Source organism: Cuculus canorus, chromosome 1, assembly GCF_017976375.1.
Source record: "Cuculus canorus isolate bCucCan1 chromosome 1, bCucCan1.pri, whole genome shotgun sequence".
NCBI lineage: Eukaryota > Metazoa > Chordata > Aves > Cuculiformes > Cuculidae > Cuculus > Cuculus canorus.
In genome coordinates, this window is record NC_071401.1 from 184,490,265 (window position 1) to 184,516,785 (window position 26,521).

The 26,521-nt window shown below is 35.9% G+C and overlaps 1 protein-coding gene across 9 annotated transcripts in view; it reads right to left on the reverse strand.

The window, feature by feature from the left end:
• CADPS2 (calcium dependent secretion activator 2) overlaps positions 1–26,521 on the reverse strand; it is a 316,209-nt gene that overhangs the window by 163,449 nt on the left and 126,239 nt on the right. For all 9 annotated transcript variants that reach the window (XR_008449684.1, XM_054065620.1, XM_054065610.1 and 6 more), the window contains exons 4-6: positions 16,371–16,451; positions 13,997–14,233; positions 9,907–10,028 (exon numbers count right to left, since the gene is read on the reverse strand). Coding sequence is in view for 8 of the 9 variants with exons in the window: in XM_054065620.1 (XP_053921595.1) it covers positions 9,907–10,028; positions 13,997–14,233; positions 16,371–16,451 (440 nt within the window). In the remaining variant the exon portion in view is untranslated. The remainder of the gene's footprint in view (positions 1–9,906; positions 10,029–13,996; positions 14,234–16,370; positions 16,452–26,521) is intronic.

The window sequence follows — 26,521 nt, forward strand, 5'->3', positions numbered from 1 at the left end:
GGATACAGTGTTTTGACAGATATGCTATACTGTAAAGCCCCTTTACACAGACTAATATGAAAGGGAGAACAGAACAATATGATCATATTGTACTTTTTTCAGGGCTTGCTTTTGGTAAAAATAGTAATTGTTTTAAATAAAAGTATTTACAGAGCTCAAAATTACTGACCATCTATCATAGATTTAATGTATGTATACTAAATAATAGATACTTGTAAACATAAAAAAAATCTAAAAAAAGTGCAAAAAAAGAGACAAAACTGTCAATAATTTTTCTTTAAAGCAAAAAAGTGTCTAATACAAAAGAGAAAGGAAAACCAGAAGAGGAGTTCAATGCATAATAAGCAACTAAGTAAAAACACTCATTTAGGCTTTCTACGCTCAAAATTAGGAAAGTGCACTCTAATGCTACAGAATGCTATTATGACAAGTATTGTCATCACAAACATAAAACTGTACAAATAAATTATTACTTAGTCTTGCTTTCCAATCTCACTTTCAATAGAGGCAACCAAAACAAGTCAGGGTGAAGACTTTCAGTGATATGTGGCAAGACTGTTACACTGCCATATTGTATGAAGAATTCATGACATACAGTAACTCCTGTTTCCCACCGCGTTTCAAACCCAGCTAGGGTCTGGTGATGGACAAAGGCAAGACACAGTCATTTATGCTGTCAAATTTTCTATATGTATATTTACTTCACTTGCCTTGAAAAAGATAATTATGAATCCATCACAACATTCTTGAAGGTTGAAAATCTTATTTAATGATATTTGGTATTTGTGTGACACTTCAAAACTTCAGTATGTCGAACAAATGTTGATAAATTGACAGTACTTTGATGAAACAGATAGATGTTGCCATCTCAGCTTAAAGATGTGGGAAAACAAATCAAAAGATGCTGACCTATCTGAGCCTGAACAGTTTATCAGGAAAGACCCAGCAATCAAACCAGAAAATTTTAGTATTCCATCTGTCATCACTCCATTTCTCTTTTATTCTGAAATCTTTTTACTCCTCTTTTTGACTCCTACTTTTCTTATCACCTGTCCACATTATTCTGCTTTTGTTTCTGCTTTCCTCCTACTCTCAATCTGCTGGTATTGCTTTCTAGTAGGCATGTTAACCTGTAGACTCGTACGTTATGTGCCAAGTAGTTATTAAGAAATTTCAAGATACATAAATTTTTTTTACTTCATCTGTTCAGTGGACTATTCTGTATTCTCAATGTATTGGACCTCTTGACACCTCTGAGGATCAATGCACATACTAACGCAGTAACAGCAAAGAGGAGTCTGACCATAGTGAAGTGAACACCAGTTTTTGGATTGTCATAAGGTTTTGAGGTGCACAAAGTATTCTTGACTCAAACAGGACTCAAAACCAAACCCCTCTATCTTTCAAACCATTATCCTCAACCTTTCTATTCACCCAAAACAACAAACCAGAACTAAATAAAATCACAAATTTTCTTCCAATTCAAACACTGCATCTAGACAATGTTTAGAAATTCTTTTCAACATACCCATATTATAGTGCTTACAACAAACATAAGCAAATTTTTGAAAGGTCACTTCAAACCAAGACAGAACAACTGCATATTTTGAAAACGTAAAATGGAACATTCTGACCACATCAAAATTTAGGGAAATCCAAAGGAATTGTTTTCACGTCAGTTATTTCCCATAAACTATTAAGTTTCAATAATTCCATTTTCCAGTGATGAGGCAGGTGTAGACCACTTTGGATGACAAATTTCAAATCCACTCTACCAGAGTATTCCAGATGGAGACAACAGGTAAAATTTGAGGTAAAGCTTCCCTTCCTCACATTTTTTTTGGACAGACCTCCTTTCCTCTACATGATACTTCATAGTCAGATGTAAGCTGTCTTTGCCTTCCCTTTGACCCAGACAGAGACTATGTAGCTATATTAGTATGAGGTTTAGCCTGATCCAATACACTTTTCTTCTAAGCAAGAGTTAATTGGCTTTGGCTCAACACCAAACTATTCATAGCTAAACTCCTTCCATTTTGAAGCTGGATCAAACATCTATTGATGCTTTAACTTAGTGTTAGAGAAAGCTTATGTTTGTCTGCAAAATAATAGTCATATTTGCTGTGGATTAGGTGGTAATGAGAACGCAAACAGATATATCATGTACATTAAGCAGTGTGTAAACAGTCTTTCTCTAAGCCCTGATTGCTATAGCGAAAAGGACAGTGAGATATGCATCTTCAAGCCCCAAGATTTCCAAAATGCACTATGGAATACAACCAGTTATCAGTCTCACAAGAGACATGTAATATCATTGTACAATGTAAAAGGAGACAGTCACTCCGAAACAGCTGTTCTTTCCAGCAGCAACTGGAGGAAGATTAATATCCCAACTCTGAACAGAGAGCCTATTAGGCTCACAAAGCCTTCATCCCACTGGCTTTCTGCCTGGGGTCTGACAGCCGCAGCAGAAGGCAGTGCTCCAAAGCCAAAGTCTTCAGAAGTGCAAACATCACACCAGGGCAGAAATCCTGGTTGCCTTCAGTCAATTATTAGCATGCTGAGAACACAGGAGCAAGGAGAACAACCAGGATTTAATCTTTTTTATTGTTCTAGCTAAGGTGAAAAAAATTAAAAAAAGATACGTCCTAGTGGCAGAAGGATTATGTTTATTGCTAACTATCCAAACAGAGTAGAGATTACAACTAAGTTTAATTACATTCTTCCTCCTCCCATTCCAATTTCTTCCATGCCACACTTGTCTTGATCTGACAAGTGAATATGCCTTTCTAACAGCAGTGGTTTTCACAAGTACCTTAGGCAGACAGACTTATGAGAGAACATTTTAGGAGTTAATCATAGAATCACTACAAAAATTAGGCTGGAAGGAACCAGTGGAGGTCATCTAGTTCAAATCCTATTCAGAGCAAGGCCAGTTTAAATCAGGTTGCTCTGGTTATTATGCAGTCAAATTTTAAATTTAATATCAAGAGCCTGTAATTCATATTTCTCTGCAATAAGAGAGGTGAAAAATCTCTTACACAATATAAAATAGTAATCAATGACAGAACATAGCATAGAAACTTAACTTATTTTAGAAATCCTATTATCTTTTTCTTGTGGATATCCTATTTCTCTTTATATTTGAGCTGATTAGGTATTATTTCCTTCCTATAAAGAAGCAAGCAATTGATCAGCATCAAGAATAACTGAATAGAATTGTCATGTAAATTTTCAGCTGAATCCATATTCCTTCTGTGAAACTTTCCATCATTAATCCAGAACACAGACTGGGATAAATGTGTACTTTTTTCTTCTCTATCTTTTCCTTTGCAGAACCAAGAAAACAACAGATAATTTCCCAGTGGCAATTTCTTTTTTTACTGTTCACAGCTGGATACCAGACTGACAAATATGGTATTTGTTCATAGCATCCAATTTTTTTAAATGTAATTTCTTCCATCCTATTCTATGAATTGCTCCAATCATGACAATCCAAAAAGGAAAATTTACTGACATATGACAAGATGAAAGCGATGATAGAATTAATCCTTTAAACATATAAAGATGAATGTAATAATCATTATACAACTCAATCAAAGCTAGTTTATGAAAGCAGACATGCTTTGTCTTCTGTCATGATCTTTACCCCACTGGCACCCCTAAAATTCCAAAATACTTATTAAAGGTTCACACTCACCTTCACCAAGTTTTCAGCATTGTCCACATCAACATGAGTTATGTCTTTCAGGCTTTAGCCTTTGAAGCTATTTTACACAGAGGTTCCATAACATACAACCTCATTTTTGTAAATGTTAAATAAAATGTATTTATGTTTTTAAAAAAATAAGTCTGGATGCCAAAAATAGGCTGAAGAATTCTACCTTGCTACCCTCTGTGAGAGCAACACAGGATTTCACTGCACTTATCTGTACGTAAAAAACTTTAAGGGGTACTAGTTAAAAGAATAGGTGAAATCCATCAATTAAGAGTCTGTTCAAGAAGCTAAATCCTAAAGAGCATTTATGCTCAGAAGATATAATAGGAAGCATATGAACAATAAGCTAATCACAGTTAGATCAGGCACTGTGAAACTCCAATCTGATTATCCCACTGTAAAAATCCCATGTGCAAATATACTCATTCAACAAAAAAACATCCAGACAAAGAGCAACACCCTCCCCTCTAATGACAGCTGGTTGGCTTGCCAGCAACAGACTAGTTTGATTATTGCTTATCTCATTAGCAAACACTTGTGTTTCTGCCCCTTGTTTCTTCCTGTGTTTAGTCTCTAGTTTTATGCTTAGGACTCAGAGCAATATGAGGCAGACACAACTTCTTTATTCTACCTTTTCGCCTGTGCAAGAGCAACAACATGGATTCCTACACATTAATAATACAAAGAATGATTATTGAAAACTAAAAGTATAATTGAAGTATTACTGACCAAAATTAATCTAATTTATGCAGATGTATCAGAAACAGAGCAGCAGCAGGTAGGAAAAAAAATAGTAGGTGTGCCTACTCTTTCCTTACATACTGTACATCTATGTTATGCAACCACATTAGGTCACAGTTGTGGGTACAATCACTTCTTTGTTTCCATTAACAAAAAATAAAATTAGAAAGTTTCAGGGACTATGATGAAGAAATAAAGCTAGCCGATACTTAGAACATGATGGTCACAGGTTATAAATGTTATCTATCCTTTTTCCCCTTCAGGAATATCATCTATGCCACGTCCTCAATACATTCGTCTAAAAAATTATTATTTTCTTTGATGAGCAACCTCGTTTCAGGAAGTTCTAACTTTCTGAAATTAAAACTTTTTTTCCTCTCTTTTTTATTAACACCCCCTCCCATCCCTGTTCTCCAAATTTTTTGCTAAGTAATCTTAAATTATGTATCTATCACTACTCATACCTCAAATACTTCATGGAATTAGCAGTGGTAGGATGTTGTATAAAAATAATGAGCATCATTTACTTTATTAATCTAGTTTTGACTGAGGTTTCCCTGCCTTCTCTGGGCAGATATTTAATCATGCATTCTTAACATACTCATATAATCGCCCTTTTTATGAGGTTATGCAATCACTGACAGCAAAACATAATCATCTTATTTGTCTTGTTCACATAAAAAATATCCTGGCTCCATTAACATTTCCTCATCATGCAAGATATGATTTTTTTCTGTTGCATAAATATGTGACAACAGAATGTCAGTTGTTGTGATTAAGGATAGCAATTCTCATCTTTTATCTTTAAGCATGATTATAGATATCCAAAAGACGACACTTTCAAGAAAGCACATTATTTAATATTCAGAATGAATAAAAATCAATGATAAGAGAACACGTGCATACCCGTCTCCACAAGACTAAAAACTAAACCACATCAGTAACATCTGAAAAATGAAATTAGCGCTGGATTTTGCAAGATGACCCCCTGCGGTGTCACAGCAACAGTGTTATGCAAAGCTTCATACAACTGAGGGGGTCCTCTGAAGGCTCTGCTACTGATCTCTGGCAGAAAAGGTCACAGGCTATGTTGGAGGGATTTTCAGCAGGGCTAAAAGGCAGGAAACAGTTGAAAGGAATGAAGAAATATTTCACGGCAGTAATAAAAATTTTATAGGGGTTGCATGTGAAGTTATCAATCTCATCTGCTTGTAAAATTGCCCAAGATTTAAGCTCAAATTACACCATTCTACAGCATTTGCATTTTGGAATGACCATTAGATAGTCAGTAGCATATATATAAACAGTGCCTTATTTAGCTTGCTAAAGAAGAAAATGAAGCACTTCAATATAAACTGACAATATTATTATTCAAAGAGAGAGAAATCAGACAGGAGTTAAACATAACAAGAAGACAGTAAACATTTCTTACTGATAAACTGCCAGGATAAAACTGTGCTCTCTTCTCTGGGACTCTAATGTGGTCTTTCCCCCTTAAGAAAGAACACTGTTTATAATTTTCTTATTAGTCTTATGGAAGTCAGTCAAGGATTTAGAGGAATATTTAAATACATAATAATAAAAATAACTGAGAAAATATTCAGCATTTTGGAACAGTAGATAAACCCTGAATCAAGTCTCCTCTTGATTCGTGCTTCCATTACCCTCCACTTTGAGGTCACACTGGCTTGCATTCCATTTTGAAGCATCCATTTGAGTATCATGTTTCCTCCATTCTGCTGTCAAAGCTTTTGAAATTTCTGACTGAGTGGTAGCATTGCACTGCATAAGCTGATGTTTCACAGATGAAAAAAATAGACATAAATAATTCTTTATACAGCTTCTTTTCACAGATGTAACTACCAGTTCAAAATGATAAACCAACTACAGAAAACGTGCGTGACAAGCACATGATTTGGGGCTCTTGGCAGTAGTCTCCCACAGCAGGCTGGTGGTAATCATTCACTTTTCATCACTGTCTCATTCTATGCTTTGTATGAGAGCCTTGCTACTCTTTTCTAGCTGCACATCCTATATAAAATCTGAAGTTATGTTCTCGTTTATCTGGGATTTGTCAGTGCAAATAAGTTACTGCTGGTGATTTGAAGAGTTGAGCTGAATGACAGTTCTTCTCAGTTCTTTTTCATTTTTTTCAGTAAGTTTTTTGTTTTCTCCCCTAACCTTACTGGTTATTCTCCTTTATGTCAGAAAGAGTACTGAAAATTACCCCAGCAAGGGGCCAGCTCCAGCAGCAGGCAAAGTAGGCAGTAGCCTAGGGCAGCTGACAGCTTGTTTTTTTCTGTATCAGAAAAGTGATGGCTGCGCTTGCCCAGCTGGCCACTGGCCTCTACTTATACGACTTTGCCAATTTTTGCCAAGGACCAAGGAAAAAAGCAGGCATCTCTCTTCCCAGTAGCAGCACCATTACTAATATCAACAGGAACAGAAAGTCATTTCTGTTTCTAGCTCTTCCCCTACCTCCTCTTTGAAGCAGAACATCCAACCCTTCACCCAGTGACTTACCCTCCTCACTGTCTCAATAAGTCCCTGTCAGAGAACGGTGATGAGTGCTTGAAGAAGCAGTGGGCAAGAGGATGAAGGTGACTGCAGGGGGCAAGGAATGTGTTGGTCATAAAAGAAAGATAAATCTTAGAAGGACTGGACATAGGCTGGGACAGGAGAAAGAAAAAAGAGACACTTAAATCTTCTGAAACATAGGGACCCCTCCCTGCCTATAACAGTATTTCCTAGGCTATCTTCTACCAGCACTTTTCTGATTAAATTGTGCGAAGCCCTGTTAGTTCCCTCCACTACCAAGCAAAACCAAGCAATATTGCTTCTGTCAAGAAACCATGATTTGGTTCTAACAGAAAAATAAAACTGTGGAATAAAGGATCTCCCATTCCATAGGCAGCTTCCTCCATCTTCTTTACTGTTTGCCCATAACTTGCCAATTTCATGCTTGTCTAATTTAACATGCTCTTCTATTGCCTCAAACTACATCTCTATATATGCTCACAAACTACATGTCTCTGCATGCTCATAATCATACTCTATGCCGATGTCTCATACATACTTTTGTCAGAAATGGAACACAGCACAGCTCAGAAGGGTGCAGGAGCTTGATAGATTTTAGAGCTCTTATAGACAGGTTGCTTCAAGTTACTGTTTCATAGTATAGCAGGTCAACAGCAGCAGTAACTCCTATTCCTACCCTGCCAGGGTATGTTTCAGGGCATCTCTCACCCACTTCCTAAAGATGCACAAATTTTTCCATACAAATCCATACGAATTTTGTTGATACAATACCACTTACATGAAATAGCCCATAACCTGTCTTTCTCCCATATTCAATCAACTCATAACTTTTGAGCCTGAAATCGACTAAATCAGTTTATAAGCTCAGAGCAGGTCATAGAATCATAGAATCATCACTAGGTTGGAAAGGACCCACTGGATCATCGAGTCAAACCATTCCTAACAACCCCTAAACCATGCCCCTCAGCACCTCATCTACCTGTCCCTTAAACACCTCCAGGGAAGGTTACTCAACCACCACCCTGGGCAGCCTGTTCCAGTGCCCAATGACCCTGCCCATGAAAATTTTTTTCCTGATTACCGCTAACATACCTAACATTACTGCTTTTCCTAGAAACACTCCAGTTGTTCTTGCATTGACTCCATCTACTCTGGAACTTCCTTTTCACAAAAGTTTTACTTTGGCAGGTAGGAAAATCAACTAACCTAGTAGTAACTTTTATCAGATGTATCTATACAGAATGTATACCTTCTGACTGGTTTTACAACCTTTACCTTAACCTGGAAAGCTCAGTATGTAATAAGTAAACCACGAACCATCCCTACCACGTTTTGTCCACCACATCTGTTAAAAAACAGAGAGAAACAAAACTGTACAAACGTCTACAAACTTTTTTTCTGGAAGGAGAATGACTGTGCCCAAGATTCATGAATTTGTGCATTCTAGCTGATTTGGGGAAATATGAAAACCTGTTCCAATGACATCAGGCATTAATCAAGCATTTCAAGCAGAAGCTGGTAAGTTCAAGGTTGAGGAAAAAGCGAAACACACCATCAGAAGAGATGGGAACCTTGACTGTGACAATAGGCAAAAGTTGAAGGCACTTGTAGCAGGGAACAACATGAGAGCAACTCAGAGTCAGAAGAGAAAGCACAGCTTGGAGATGTGCCCTACTTGAAAAGGTCTTGTGACTCTCATGGGAACCCAAGTCACCAGAGAATGTCCCAACAGGTCCACATGTGATGTTACATAGCCATTTATGACCTTGCTTCAATGTGTAAATCAGTGTATCTTTTACGCTATTGTTGCTTTTAGAAGTTCCTCGTGTACTACATGCAAAATAATAAAACTGAGCATTCTGATGTCCTCAAGCAGGAACACAACTGGGGGCTGCAATGAGTGAATTTTACATCTTATCCCACGTAACTTAGAGTTCTGCAAAGCTGTCTGGATATTTTACTGGAGTAAGCTGCTCGTTTACTTGCCAAAGAAATTTGCTGTAACTAGGAGAAAGTCCACCAAATTAGATCCTTCTTCTCCTCCCAAGCCCTGAAGAGGCAGATAACACTCTGTTCTTATAACTTTGCCTAACAGAAGACTGCATTTGTGGTCTGAATGAAATGTAAACTACCATCTCCACTCTGCTGAGGATGTTTTCTCAGATACTGTAACAACTGCAATTTTTAAATTGTCTTTCACAAGGCACACTATGGTGCCTGTAAAACCCCAACATGCTGTCTGGAAAGTTATCTACAAAAGATTCCAAATGACACTTCAACAGAGAGAAAAGTGTTTGAAGTCAGTGTGCAGGTCAAACAAATAAACCAAAACCCACACTTAATTTTCTTTCTCTCTGCCACTCTGACTGGTTCAACTACAGATGGCATGATGTTATCTCCTTCCAAGGCAGTTTGCTGACTGCCCCCCTCAAAAATTAACTGGAAGAGTGGATCATGTAATTTAAAATGAAATAGTCTCAGCAGGTGAGTAAGCTTTGTCAAGATTGATTACTGAGCATTGATTTTCCACCAATAGTACAAGTTAGACTCCACAAGGCCACCTGCACATTAACCTAGAATACATAAAATCACCTTGGGCTAACATCTATTGAGAGGGTTATATTTTCAGAGGATGTAGGTAAGAATACAGTGCTGCAGTCTCTAGCTCTTTTCCTTTCGCATACACTCAATAGCACTTATTCAGACAGCATTCATACTTTGTACTTATTTCACCATAAATAACTATTATTTGTATTTTCATTTTTCAGAAAGAATTTAAGATAACTACCCAGAAAAAAACTTCCTACAGTGTAGCTCTAACTTGATAAAAACTGTAAAGATACTCAGTTAGGTTCTCCCATGATATGAAGGAGAGGGATGCTGGATGCAGTGACAGCAGAGTGGCTTACTGTGGCCTGGAAGCTTCCGCTTGGTCTGTCTGAAGCTTCTCACCCCCTTCCACTTCCATGGTGCAGTAGACAATTCGATTGGGAGCAACTGACTTTAAACCTTGCACCTCCATTATAACAATCTGAGGAAAAGAAAACAAAAAGTTTATCCTTCAGAAAAAATGACCTAGCACAGCTATTGCAGCACAGGTGAAAAAAAAAAAAAAAAGAAAAAAATACCCCAGCCTCACTCAGTCACGTCTTCACAGACAGGGAGGATTTTTAATTTTGCCATCATTTTCCACTTTCAACAACATTTAGTATGAATTAAAATTCTTGCTCGCTACTTGGACAACAACCAAAAACTCACTCCAATCATAATTTAAATGCTAGTAGTTGAATTTGAGACTAATATTTAAATATAATTCTAAATGATAATACATAAGGAAATGTATCTTTTAGGCAGTCTTCTAAATAAGTATTTGTAGAACAAACAGGTTAATAAGTCAGATGGTAAAGCAAGACAAGTAAGTACATTGATCACATCTTGAAAGGTTAATGGTGTTGCTGTGACACCGGAGCTTGCAACCGTTGAACCTCAGAAGCGATTTTGTGGTATGCTGATCATGAGTCAAGTCAGAGCATCACTATTAGCTGCTGTATTTTTTTCCCTCTGCTAACTATCCCCTTCCCTTCTCCCAGCTCAGCACTCGCAGTCAGGTTCAGCGTCCGTGTGGGGATGTGTGGAGGAAGGAGGAGGGAAAAAAGCCACCTCTGCCAGCTGTGCCCTGATAAATTTCCTCATGTAATTTTGAGGGAAATTTTGAGCTTGGCAGATCCCATAGTTTTTCAGCTCCTCTGAGCTACTCAGTTATAGCTCAGAAGAGCCAAATGCCATCCTATGTCAACTGCTTTCCACCTTTTATAAACCTTACAGTTTGTCACTGTGTGAAATTGTAATTTTTACACTTCTAATGCTTCTAATTCAGAGAAGATTTGAGAAGAAAGTCAGGTTTCCCTGCTTGCTTTGGGAAGGCTGTTATCCTCTCCAGCTCCATTTGAGCCTATGAGAAGAAACCGGGAAAAATGTAGTCCTTTTAATCACCAGAGAAGCTGTCCTCAATTGTATGAACAGTTTGATTGTTTTAAAAGCGACAAATATAATGACTACTTTTGGTCCCACTGAAGAAAACTGGGTTCTTAAGTCAGCAAGCAACTACTAAGATACTTTGCTATTAAACTGTTTGCATATTTCCCAATTAATTTCAATTTGGGTACATTCAGCAAGGCTTCATGCCTAAAAAAATCCCTTGTACTTCAACATTTCCAGAACCTTATTAACAGTCAGATATCTTGCAAAATTGCTAGTTTGGTAAAATTACAGTGAGATTACGGTCATTGATAATTTAGAATGTTTTTACATTACCCATAGATTATCATCACTGCCTATTACACTTTATAAATAGTATCAGCATTTCAGGGACAATGACGTAATCATCTCGTCTTTCTCAGCTTTTTGTTCAGGAATTCAAGTAGTTAAAGTAATCAATAATAATTTAAAGACTGCACTAGGGAGTCTTCCAGGTAATACTGCCTATATGATCTTTCCACATGCCAAAAATACGATGTCCTTGTTGAAGGCAGACTTCAAGTTTATTCATTTTTATGTTGATATTTCTTTTCCTTGAGTTTCCAATTTCATGGAGCAGTACATTTGTCTTTGCTAGCATTTCTGGATTGTAGCAATGGAGAGAAGTTGCATTTCATTAGGAGGGGAAATGTCACTACCTGACTTACTAGCTCATTAACTTCCTAAGTATTGCTTGTCTACTGCTTAAATTGTCCAACAGTTGAAGAACATCAGTGATCAAGTCTTCTACTACTTTGCTACTTTATTTATTTCTTTACAAATTTATGCAAATAGGCTATTTGAGGAAATATCCAACTTGCAAAAATAGTTACTGTTCCTTGTAGTGATCTGCGGGTTTCCTCTTATCTTAGAGAGCAAGGTCCATTCCCACCACAATATTCTAAATATTATGTCTCTTACTGTTCTAATAATGACATGCAGTTGCAGTGTGAATCCCACCACTTCCCCTCACCAAGATATTTTAATACACTGTTTTTTTTTCTTGTCCTAATATTTAGAGATGTTAGGGGTTAACTGTTCATTCATGTTACTGTGCAGCAGCCCTTTGAGGATATTTTGCTGGTTACCCCATAATTTAGTTGTCACATCCCAAAAGACATTAAATGTTTATGTGTTTTTCAAGAAATGAGAAATTGTGCATATATGACTTCACGTTTTCTAGAAATAAAGTAGTCTGTCTCCAAGGAAATGCAATCAGCTTTTCATATTTGCTCATTTCCATTGAAAAAGAGCAGAACTTCCATGTTTCAGTCTACAGGAATACCACTTCAGGTGTTTCCTTTTGCTGTTCTGTCCTCTGAGATTTAGGTTCTCAAGAGCAAGATATGCACCTATAAAGTAAAACTTTAATACACTGCCTTGCCTAGGATGAACTGTAGATTAATAATCTTGTAGAACATCTGTTTCCTAATGGGGAAAAAAAAAAAGCCATGTCCACCACACTTAACAGTCTACATTTCTGGTGTGAGAGTGGCAGGGCTGTAAGCAAGGCAAAACTGCTCCAAATTTATTGGATGTTATATATGCTGTCATTTTCCATTTAATGTTTGTTTCAATCTTTTACTTTCCTTTTCCTCCAAATATCATATAATTTTTAGTACGTATTTAATATTTCTCCCTAGAGGCACAGAGAAAGCTTTTCTTCTTCTTACATCCCTCACCACGCAAACTTTCTTGAAAATAAAAAAACATCAACAAACTTTTTCAGGTACTTAGTTATAGCTATTTCAGGACCATTCCAGGCTTGCCATGCCACTTGAGGCAGACACAGCACATGTGATGGAGATGCATAGGATTCAGCACAGGAATTCTAAAACTATTTCATCATTTTATCCACTTCAGTACTGAGGCCCGCACTCCAGTTTTAAACACTTGATGAACTAATATATTTTTGTGTATGGAATGGAGGAGCTTACTCATCCTTGAAAGCTGATGTTGAGCCTTTACATTATTAGCAAGAAATATTAAAATTGCATACAGTAAGATAAATAATTTGTCTGCTATGCAAAGCATCTAAATTTTTTCATCTGTCCATTTTGTCACTTTTTAAGTTCTATGTGTATATTGACCACACGGGATAGAAAAATTGATCTGAATTTTCAGAACTGCATGAAAAAAGCAGATTCTTATTTCACTTAAGGAAAAACATTGTTTAAACAATACATAATGTATTTTTGTTTGTTTTAAACCACTTGACAATTGTCCTGTAACATTATCTATTGTCTTAAACAAACTGAAGCCACTTCAAGTGCATAACACAAGTGCAGCACCTCTTGATCAACAAATATACAATACATTCTCTGGAAATATCTCAGTTCTATTATTACTGAAAGACAGATAAGTGTTTCCTGACATGCACATTTGCAGAAATGGACCTGAGCTATGACACTGTCATCAGATATGTTTAATTAATTAACTGTATTTGTCGTTTCCTCTTTAAGTCAGTTGAGATCTAAATGGACTAGGACTGCATCCCTATAGACCAGACTTCCTGCTAAATCTCAGTAAACCTGAGCTAGTTTTTTGAGGAAAATGCAGAAATTTATAAAAATCTGATATGACCAGTGGTAAATTTTTTTTCTTTATTCTCTAAATGCTTTCAGTGAGAAAATACAACTTGTCTAATAACATTCTATGCGTGAGTTCCTGACAATTTTCTTTATTATGTTTAAAAGCATACTTAGGCATTTAATGGACTGGAATTAATTTAAAGTTACATTTGTGTGGGTGATTCACCCGTCCACACTGCTGTCTGGGCCCAAACTCAACTACTGCTGCAAAAGGAAAATGCATTATGTAGCTGTATTCTAACTCCTAATTATCAAAGAGACAAAAAACAATTTACTTCTTTAACTTAAATTTTAAAATTACCAGGGAAGGACCAATAACAAAAAATTACCAAGACATAGATAATCTAGTAATTTAAACTATCAACAAGCTTCCTGTGAAGTATGTAATTACCTCTAATGTAAAGGAGAGGACCACATCAGACTTTGACAGCTGAACTTCATTTTCATCTCCTATGTCCAAGAACGCAGAATTCTGTGATCGTTTTAACTTCTGCAGTTTAAATTCTGGCCCACCTTTAGACACAGGAAGACTTTCCAAATTCGCCATCAGCAAATTCACTGAAGATCGCAACTCCTCTATGTACATGTTTTCCATATCTCTTGTTATGAATTTTGGGAATTTTCTTTCCTTGGAAGACATATTTTAAAAGTTAGGGAGGATAAAAAAATCACCCCACAGTATACATCATGTTAATTTACTGATTTGCTCTCAGTTAAGAGATACTTAATATCTTTAAAAAGTCTTCATTCGAGTGGCTATCTATTTTTATATCTTCAAAACAGTAATGGCAAGACTAATCCTGTCCCATAAATACAGTTAATTTTGACAAGAAGAAATGTTACTCAAATTGAGGATTCCATCATATTCCTCAAATATAGCAGAAAAAATATCACTTTGAACGTGTAAAAAAAACTAAAGTAAGGGGCATTTGTAAAAAAAGAACCTCTTGTCCCCTCCCTCTCTCCCCCCCCCGAATCATTTAACAATAAACCCAGGTTGAATAAGCACACACTAGATATTTCTAACACAATTGACAATATACCATTAATGTTACTTCCAAGTATTTTAAAAATTGACAAAATGAATGGCCCACTAATAATTTTGTTACTCCATCTCTTTCCTATGCTACCAAAAACAATCACATCATTCTTCAAATACTAAGCTGACAACTACAAACGTGACATGAAATTCCTATCATTGTTTATTTCTGTTTTTAATAATGTCAGTCATTTTAAAAATAATACTGAATCACTATACATGGGATTATTCTAAACATAAGTCTTAGAACTTAAAAATAACTTTTTTTTCCTCTATAGGCTTTAGCTAATAGTGTTTAAATATTGTGTTTATAACAGAAAGAGAACATATAAACATACGTAATGCATATATCCACACATACAGAGCCAATTTTATATACCTTTTTTCCCCCCAATATTGAATATAAGGTAGCCTGGGAGAAAAAGTTACTCAAGATTAAACAAAAATGTAAATTATTCTGAAATATTTTTTATGTATAAACAAGAAACAAACACTGCTTCCCATGTATTATCAGCAAAGGTATAGACCAGACAATTTTTATCGTTAGTGGTTATAAGGAATACCATAAAATGTTTTCCATGAAAACTTTTGCAGTGGATTTTGTTTCAATAATGAACACCAAGCAAGTTGTCCATGACCCTAAACAGCTGCAGCAAGTTGAGTGGTTTGGGTCATTACAACATTACAGAGCCAGTATATTACGAATTGAAAAAGCAAAAATATATATAGAATATATATATTATAGTTAGAAAATGAAAACACAGGGTGAGGTTCAGGGTGCTCTAGTCAAAACCCTCTCACCTTAGAATGTTTTTCAAACTATGCCTTATCCTGTGAGGATCATTAAAACAACAATATGCCAGCACAGAAGACAGACTGTTATTACGTTCTTAAAAGATCTTTCTTCTTGTTAAGATGTTTTTTCCACCCCAACGTAAAAATTGAGGAAGCTTTTTGAATGCCTTTTGCTGTATATTTTTTATGACTATAATCTTCTATGATTTAAGACAACACTATCAGAACATATGGAGGTCTTCATTTTGTAAGACCTCAGTGTTTGTAGCCACTTCTCTCTCTAACAATATAAGGGTGATGATCCTTCATAAAGACCACCACTCCCTATCTTTTATTTGCTTTTTTAAGATAGTGGATTTGTAACAAATTGCTATAGCACATAATATTTGAAATAATTTAGAGATACAGCAAGAATAGTGCAAGAATATTTAAGCGCATACGCACAGGAATGTAATTATGTTGATTGGAAAAGCCCAGATTGTCTGAAGAATATGTCCCTCAGCTCTGCACTGGAATTTTCCTATAAATGTAAACTACATTATACATACTTAAAAAGCATATCACATATAACCTGTAGTAAGAGATAAACTTTATGGTTATAGCCTAAGCACAGTACAATGCACTTCTGTATGTAAAAGATAACTTATGTTAGTTCCTAAATACATAACACCAAATGTGCAAATAATACACCCTTTTTTTTCATCACTGGACTTGCTGATGAAGGAAATGTAGGATCACAAAGCATATAATGTTCCAAAACTAAGTTTTGCTTTCTGCCTACCCGTTTTGACACATACATTGCAGAGCAGAAAAATGCATCTGCCAGACTGTGATGTTTCCAAATGTTCTTCTTCTTACACTGTTCTGCTACACACTATGTATTGTCCTACATGTATCTTACATGTTTTCGGTATACGAACACACCACTTACCCTTGCCATTTGTTCTGCCAATTGTAGTCGTCCATCTAGTTCACGTCTGATCTGGGCTGCTTGCTCATCTCCATTATCCAACTTGGACAGAGAACAAAAATAAAGTTAACTATGACAGACATGCACTATATTTTAACTTTATAGCAAGGAATGTAGTTAAAACCAAAATAGAAATGAATTGCTTACTTTTCATCTTAAAATCAGTGGAAGTCTAAGCAAATACATAGCTTTGAGTCTTAGCATTATACAAAAAATGTAATGTCCAACAGTTATCCATGGCAGTCAGGGTCACTGAAGGGTAGCCAGAATTCCCTTGGGTTTCTAACACTCAGGCTAAACAGAAAAAGCATTATTTGCTTAAGAAAATAGCAGCTGAAAACATTTCTTCATGACTGACAGACTGGCTTAGAAAATGTTTGTAAGGAAATCTGTTCTTTGGTGCCATGAGTTCCTGTATAGTAATAAATAGGTATAGGGAAAGAAAACTGTGTGGCTATGCCTTCTACTTACATTATTATTTCACTCACATAGCTTCCCCAAATACAGGCCAACTGTTCACATCAAGGCATACCCAGTTTTTGAGCCTCCAATATTTTCATACCTAGGGAACAGTCATGACTAAACATCTGCTTTAAATCAGGGAGGTAAAGGAGAAGGACACATCTCTTCACCTCAGTAAAACAGCAGGGTCTCAATAGAAAAGAGAAGCCACAACTAATTTTTCACGTTTATGTTCTAAGGGTGAAGGGGGGAAGGTAGATGAAGTGGGGCTTCACCTCAACACACTGGCCTGCACATCTGGTTAGGAGGAAGAAGAGTGATGCATCTGGAAAAGAGCAAGCACAACTTGTCCTCTTATCTGAATAAATGCCAAACAAGAACAAAGACAGAGTCCCAATAGAGGACTCTCAGCTTGCTCTGTCCCTAGGACTAATCACAGACATGCTGCCACATGCTGATAGAACCTCAGTGCGTTTAGTATGAGGCTAAGATTTAAGGATACCCGAGTTGTTCTTCACAAAACAAAAAGAAAACAGTAAAATTAATTAGGTATGTAAACTGGCAAAAATTGGTTCCCTAATTAAATAAGACCTTCAGCTAAAGTACATGCAATTAGTTTTGTAAATGATTCATTACATGAAACTAAAGTGTTTAAGACAGCAGTAAGATTCAGTCCATCAGGCCAAATACATAACACCATCTTCTTTGTAATGCTTCTCAGCTAACTCCGTTCAATCTTATTGACCCAAGGTGCTCATGAAAATTAGACTTTTTTCTTCCAAAATCCAATTAAAGAAAAAGAAATCATTAAAAATACACTAAGCAGTGCTTATAGGTCAATTACAGCACTATGCTTCATGCAAATCTCACCACATTCAGCAACAGTTTTCCACTGCTAGTATTGAAGTGATGACAGGACATGCAATCTGTCACCTGTGCAATATGACGTCTCATGAGATTTTTGCAGAAACTACCAGAAAGCAAGAGAAGGAAACCTGACAGTATCCCCAAGAGAGACTTCCTTGGTGAAAGCAAATATTTCAGGTTTTGCAGGATACAGTTACAGTACTTCAAATAAATTCCCAAACTGGTATTCTTTCATTTCTTAATAGAGTAAGACACTGCTTATTAACTCACCTCCAAGAGTATTTCTAAATTCCATTTTCCTTTGTATTATAACCACATAATTTTTTGCAGCTATTCTTTAATCAGCATGAAAGTCAATCTAACACAAAAAACAATTTTGTTTTCCTTTTTGGGATAAAAGAAGGTCAACATTATTTTAATAATATATCCCATGACAGCCAATTGCATGAAAAATATCTGCTTGAAATTACAGTGGGTGATGGAGTTTTGATTTCTGCAAAACGGAAAGCATGCGCGAGCAGAACAAAGCTAAAATGTTTTCCTGCGTGAAGGTACAGCTTAAATTACTGCCTCTGTTATTAACTCATTTGAAGAGGCAAAAGCTTTTGTTTAAAGACTGATACTTAGTTACTTTTCCATTTAAAAACACACATGAAATAATAATTTATATTAATGAAGGTGTAACCTTGTTTTGTAAATCTTATCATTTTTTCCTTAACTGTGTGTCCTGGTTTCAGCTGGGATAAGGGTTAATTTTCTCCCAAGTAGCTAGTATTATGCTGTGTTTTAGATTTAGCATGAGAATAATGTTGATAACGTACTGATGTTTTCAGTTGTTGCTAAGTAGTGATTACACTAAGGACTTTCAGCTTTCCACGCTCTAGTGGTAAGCAGGTGCACGAGAAGCCAGGAGGGAGCATTGCTGGGACATCTGACCCAAACTGGCCAAAGGGACACCCCATATCATACAACATCGTGCTCAGCATATACTGGGATCAGCTGCGGGAGGATTGCTGTTCAAGAATGGGCTGTGTATCAGGCACCAGGCACTAAGCAATTGCATTGTACATCCCCTGCTTTGCATATGCTTTATAAATTATTGTTGTCATTTATTATTATATCATCCTTTGCTGTCCCATTAAACTGCCTTTATCTCAACCCACGAGCTACATTCTATTTTTAAAGTTTCCCCCCACATTGCACCAGGAGGGGGTGAGCAAATAGTTGCATGGTACTTAGTTGCCAGCTACGGTTAAACCACAGCACTATGCATTGCTTCCCATTATCTGTACTTAAGTACTTAAAAATGTGCTGATTTCCCTACTTATTTTTACACTTCAGTCTTCCTGATATAGTTATACATTTTAATGGTTTTGTTGGTGTATATGTAATGATGTTTTTTAAGGTATGGAATGAAGCTGAAGAGGTGAAACACCGAAGAACTTTGCTCTACTTATACAGAAAAAGCCAAGGTAAGAATGACTGATGGGTCACTCACAGCTGTCCTAATAAGTAGTAAAGCTGTTGATTATTTTCTTTTTTTTTTTCAATATGCAGAACAAAGTAACTGAGAGAAAAAGTAACTTTGATATCATGCTCCATGCAAGGCCATTCTACTTGTTTTCATTCTAAATTAACAAAACACACACACACAAACTGTGAGCAAAAGAGCCTGTGATTATTAATATAGAATCAATCATACTTTATATATCTACCGAATCTGAAGTGACAAGAACAGTAAGACTGCATAGATTCTGAAAATGCAGGTAGCATTTAGAATTTGTGAATTGTGCCCACTTGATAAAACACACTGTAGAGGTGGGAAGTGGTGACAAGGGTTAACATTAAGTGCACCCTTCTCCTTAATGCCTTATGCATGGATCAAACCCATATCCCAAACATCTGTGGAATATACAGTTATCACAACCATTGTAGTAATCTTCCATCTGTAAATAAAACTAGAAAAGTACATGACATTGTGCAAAGAAAGTAATATAAATGTAATACTGCAGAAGAGCAACTCAGATTCACAGTATCGCAGCTGAAATATCATTAAAAATCACTAGTTGTTAATCACTTAAAATTCAGGTAAAGGTGGTTTGGTTTTGGGGGTTTGTTTGTTTGGTTTTTAAATGATCAATTGGCATTTATATGGCACTACAAGCTTCCCACCCTTAAATATGAAGGCATGTTTTTTAAAAGAAGTTATAGCCTTAGAGATTATTTTAAAAGAGGGCACATATAAATTCCTTTTAATAAAAACATTTAAGTTTTTGACTATGGCAAAAATTATACAGCACAGCTATTGATTGCAACAACAACAGAGATGCTTCTCATGTCACTTAAATCACACATAACCAATTTGCCAGTATTTTAGCAGCAGGGAACCTTGCTCCAGACGACTCTGTACAGACACCAGAGATCTGTCTTCAGTGTGAAACACATTAGAAGTCCTTACCAAACAAATGTTTCCCCTAGATGCTACATATCTGGCCCCTAAAACTTGTAACACCTAAGCAGAGACTGACTCTCTTCTTGAGGGCTATTTAATTCAGTAGGAGACTTCCCAGCTGAGCATGAGTATGAATAAGACAGCTGTCACTTGTGCCCTTTCTTTCTGCAAAGATGATTACTTGGATTTTAAAAGCTTCTTCAGAAAAATCTGTAGTTATGAATGACTACGCTTGGGTGAATAAGAAGCTACTTTTTATTAAAAAAAACTGCTCATCATCTTTTATTTTTTCTCTCAGAGGTGTTACATAAAAGCAGCTTTCTAAAAAAAAACCTGCCACCATTAGACATCAATCTATTAATTTGAAAATGTTTTCGTTCATTAATTCTTGAAGTTGCTGTTATTTTTTCTCACTCTGAAAAAGGACAATCATCTTTATTAAAAACTTCTTTATTAGTAGAGACAGAGTGGGAATGTTCTCAATACGCAGGTTGCCAAATAATCCCTATTAGAGGTTGGTGTTAGTTGTTTACATAAATGTCAACTTCTAAAAGACCGAGTGAAGTTTTCTAGTCCAAATTTCTGCTTTAAGTTTCAACCAAAACCACATCATTGATTCTGAAGAGGCCAAGGAAAACAAAAGACACTGTTATAGCCTTAACAAGAAAAAATGGTGACCATCTTATCAAAGAGCTCTAGCACCAGCAGGCTTTAAAGTAAGGATCTGAAATAAGCAGGGCCCCGTCCGTGAAAACCAGCTCAACTCGGGCCAAGTTACGAACATTTGAAAGGTGAAGTTTGCAGCAATTGGGCTGCAGCCACCAATCAGAGACTAAATCAGGCTCAACATTCAAACTCATCTCCAGACCATGCTGCTCTCTGTCTTGAAGGTGCATGGAGTCTATGCTCCTTAGATTATTTTCTCATTTAAGAAAGATTGTAAGCTTATCAGATTTCCAAATCACAATTTGGATCAATAGCATGATATCTTGCTTAACAAAGTGTTTTTCAACCTGTGTGCTGAAACAGCACAGAACAGAAATACATCTGAATGAATTAATGTCTACATATGTTAACAGGTTGGAAAAGACTGCATACTTTGTGATTCTTATTTAAATAATAACTTTTTAAAAACAGATATTACTTAAAAGGGCGTGTAACGTATTTGTGTATTTTGATGCAAAAGAAAAGTCGTATACTGGCAAAAAATCTGGTTAATGTGCAAGAGTAACTTAAGGTAAAAAAGATGCTAATGCACTAAAGCCTATGGCACTCATTTGTATTTCTCTACTTACAAAGTAAGTCACCTTTGTCCAAGAAACAAGCTCTGAGGATGGATAAGTACTGACCTGTTGCAATTTACTGTTCTTTACATTCACAAATGCTCAAACTAACTGACAGATCTCCCAAGTGACTATTTTATTAATGTTCGGCTAGCTTCCCCAGTTTTCTAATTCACAGTGATATCAATGTGAAATTACATTTACCTGACTATAGTGATATAAATTTGTTTACATTTAATGACTAAATTGACCGTTCATATATCTTAGGACTTGCTCTTATTTCTGCAACACAAAATCCCAAGTCTTTTCAGTCTGTGTGAGAGTAATGGTCATTTTTTCTTTAAAGCCACATTTTGCCACACGTAACCAAGTCTAGGTCCTGTTGAGCTGACAGGTTATTATTTGTGAATGCAGTCACAAATACAACCTGCAGTGTCCATCCCTGACTACTGTCTGATAAGCAAGGAAAAAAACTCTTAATATCCACCAAATGGAGTAAAGTGCTTGGATTAAAAGTTTGGTGATTATATATTGCTGGGAAAAAAAAAAAGATTTCCGGAGGTAACTAATGGCATCCAGCAGCAAGGCTGGAATAGAAAGTGAAGGCCAGAAAAGTCCTAATGCTCAGTTTCGGTTGTCAATCAATCAAGCAGTAAGTGTAGCAGATGCAAATACTGGCATTTTTCAGACTATTGTCCTTGATACTCTTATCTCTCACTCTAAAAAAAAGGAGTTCTGCTTCAGACACACCTGCCATCTCAGACCTGCAAGATTTATTCCTGTCCTTATCTTTGCACTGGCAGAGTAGCTCTAAAGGAACAGACTGGGAAGAAATTAAAGGTGTCAGCAGCGTTAAAGAGCTACTGCACACTGAAGCCAAAAACAGTCTGTGGAGATTCCCGAAGTTTCCCAAACTTATGAACCAAGATTAGCAGCTACATATGTAAAAGTAGAAGGATCAACACCTTCCAAGTCAAAAAGAGAATGCCCAACAGCAGACAGTTTTGGGCATGAACTCAACAGGACTTAACTTCTGAAAAACAAAATCACGACAGAAGCAAATTGCTTTCACTCCCTAATAGGAGTCAAAAAAAACCCAGATTTGATTAAAGGGCTGGATGTGTGAAGCTCTCTGAACAGTTTCTACTGGACCTTTTCATAAACCTTCTGCCTCCTGTTTCACAGGAAGAAAGACACAGCTGTAAAAGGAAAGAAAAGTCACTCCTCTGTTTCAGGAGGCTATGCGAATTAGTTTCAGTTTAGAAAAATTTTCTTTCTGTATAGATGATACAGTGGATTAATTCAGATTCATAAAACAATTAATAAAATGGTTATTTTACAACTCTCTCATGTTCACTTCACCCTGCAAAATCCTTACAACGCACCACACAAATGGCTATGCTGATGGCTGACCCTGCTTTGTCGGTTTCCCACAGCACTCTGCAACAGAAAAACCTTAAAAACTCAGGTCCTGAATCTTCCTCTCCCCACTCACTCTCTTTGCCAGTCAACACAAACAAACAACAAAAAATTGCGAGATTTGGCAAATAAATTGAGAGATGTATTTTAGGATATGCGCAACACAGAATGGAAGTGAAACATAGGAGGAAGGAGAGAAAATCTGTTAACAACTAAAATAAAGGTGGCTGGAAAAGCATCTATTTTTTAAATCACTTCTCTTGTGGAATATCAGTGTACATATTTTCATGTAATTAACTCAGCAACCACTGAAAGCATTTCTACCTTCCGTCTGTCTGCAGGAAATAGATTTGTAAAAACTTGCAGTTCCAAAGCCTATATGAGGTGCTTTAACAACTATTCACAATACACTATCAGGCCTCACAGCTTTTTCTTATTGATTTTCCTTTAAGAGAGGATGACATGATTGCCTTTCTGGCCAGGCTGATCACTCAGTTTCACTGCAACACAGTGTCAAGGAAAAGCTCAAACATCAGTTGATTGCTACTGATTGCTACTAATTTTTTCTCTCTTTTTTTTTTTTTTTTGAGGGGAGGCAGCGGTTTTACAATAATACAGTTTTAAATTAGGACGGAAGGGGTAAAGATGAACAAAGCAAGCAATTAGCGTATCACTTTCTCCGATATTGCTAACAACAAGTTCAAATGCAGATAAAGAGCAAGGCCAGTCAACAGTAATGAGAGTGGCTTCAGTTGGATAAAAAAAAAAATAGAATCAAATAAATGTTTTCTAAAGCTGTGCCTAAGTACCTTTCATAACTCCATGAGCCCTATATAGTCCCAGAAGCTTAAAAAATCCACGCACAATCTCAGATGGTTAGAAGTGTTGGTCTCTGAAATAATTTTGTAAAGTTCTGGACCTGCTCATGTGATTTCAATATTGATTTGTATATGTATGACTGACTAAGCTGGCAGAAGATATAATTTATACTAATTGTTTGTACTCATTAATTATACTGATTATATACTGATTGCTAAAAATAGTTTTCATAAAAATATTGAAACCAAACCAAAATCTGACATCAAGATTAAATTAATTCAATGAAATAGCAAAAATTTTCAAAATTCTCAAAAATGAAAGTGAAAACTATACAATTTTAAAGTCTCGGATTTTTTTTTTAATCAGGCATCGGATGGACACTTTGGCAGTTTCTAAAATAATCCAAGTTGAGAATTTCACATGACATTTCCTTACATTCAAGCTCTGAAAACATATGAAGCACAGTTTTGAGAGTTTCAACACTGGCTGAAAAATTGTCTCTTGCAATAAGATTTCAGTTTATTCAGGGACTACCAATACCAAAAACCCCAAGAAAACCTTCAATGAGACTTAAAAACAAATAGGATTGGAAGCATATACCGTTTTCAAGTTAATTCATAGTATACGTAACAGGAATAATTAAGAACTTGTACAAAGTCAACTCCACTCAAAACTTAACATAAAGTACATGCACACAGGTCAAACCTTTACAGTGCTTAGTAAACATTGTTAGTGGTAATACAGAGAAATAAATGCACACCACGCAGTAATGAAAAAATCTCTAGTAAGTTCCTTTTACTCTGTGATGTGCAGAGGTACAATGCAACTTAATTCAATGACCATTTATCTAAAAATCACCTTTCATATTTGACTGCTATTAAGCCTTTAGAGAAACTGTAACAAGTTAAACCTCTTTTATTAACAGCTAACTTGATTAAACTTGACAATTATCCAAAATACTAAGTCCCAAATGGCAAAAAATAATGCACTCTTTAAGAGCCTCAAGGATCCTTTAAATACAATATATATCTTCTATTCAATATTATCTTTACTGAAGAAAAAGAAAAAACAAATTAACAGTTCAAAATTTGTCCCAGCCAAAATTAAAATGTAGTTACGATATTTTATTACGTATTTTCATATACTGCCTCGAACTGATTAATTAAAAATTAATGCAAATGTCGTTGCACAATAAAGAAAAAGTTTCCTCTTTGTCTATTTGGATTTGAGCAGACTCGGCACTCTTTGCACAGAGTAGATCTTCCCAACTAAGTTTTTCACTAATTTATACGCGTGTTCTTTTTCACAACACACTATCACATCATTGCTTTGTGACTGCCCCCAACCCTCATTTTTTCCATTTATTTTATATTACTGAACTGAAATTAAATATTCTGCTACCTAAATTTCATGAGTTAAGTGATCTGTTTCTTGGCCAAATCTTGACTTGTGGTTTGTAAATAAATACAGTTCAATAATGCACACAAATAACATTTTTCCTGGGTATTTAGATGATAACAATTGAAGAAATTTTGCTAAGCCCTCATATTTACAGAGGAAATCACTCTGTCACAATACTGAATCTGTTACTAGTTTTTCCACTGATACAATGAAAAGATAAAAGTTAAAGTTTTATTTGGCTCACAGAGGCTGTTAATTACAGTATATGGCGTTTTAGTGAAAAAGATACACTGACCTAGATACAAAGATTTTAAATATTTATTTATGCACATCAGTCTGCTTAGGCAGAAAGAAAACCTTATTTTTAGAGTATTTAGACATGAAATGATTTCTCTTTAGCTAGTGTTTCTTGGATTGTATTTTCATGATAGCAATTCTCTATATAAGTATTAGAGACTCTTTGCTTAGCCTTAGAATTATAATATTACTTGGACATTACTACCACCTGATTCAGAGAGGGAAAAAAGCATTGAAAATAAAATTTAAAAAGAAAATATCAACATTAAAATGACTCAGAACTTTATTTTATTCACTATACAGAAGGTTTTTTTTTCATTTTATATCAGTGTTGATACGATGTAACAAGCTTGTCCCTAAACAGCATGACTCTGGTTGTCTTCTGACTTTCTCTGCAGTGAAGAGAATCAAGTAAAGACATTTCAATTTCATGATCTGGATAAACATGGGTGTATATGTACACCAATTAGAATATTGACCAAGAACATTTTGACTACACTGATGCCCTTTCCTGCAAGAACAGGCTCTCCAATCTTGCCTACTTTCTTTGAACATTCACCTCAAATTATATTTGTAGCAGAGGCTCCGTTCTATAAGTGGAGTCCTAGAATTGCACACTGTTATCTCTTTCTCCAGTAATGTTTTGGTCTTGGCTGTAGCTCCACTTGTCTTTGTAATTCAACTACAATGCACTTGTTAAACAAATGGATGCCCCTACTCAAAGAGACTAGATAAAAAGCAAAAAAAAATAAGTATGCCTCTAGTTGTATAAAGACCTGTGGCCATCATGGACAGTGAAAATAGTATAAATATAACCCATTGCATAGTGTCAGAGTGGTTCACATCTCACAGCACTTACCCTGATGTGTGCTTAGAAGTAATATGGCTGTGCTTTCACGAGCATCATCTTCATGTGCTTTCCACTAGGTAAATCATCAATATTTAAATAATAAAACTAAACACAATTCTCTTAGATTATCTCTAACATTGCAGAGATCCCATTTTCACCTATACTGCATTTATAAATTGTTCAGTAAAAAAAGTTCAAGAAGAATCTATTTATTTTAAGGTCAATGCAAGACAAGTAATTTATTGCCTCTCCTGGCCTTCCC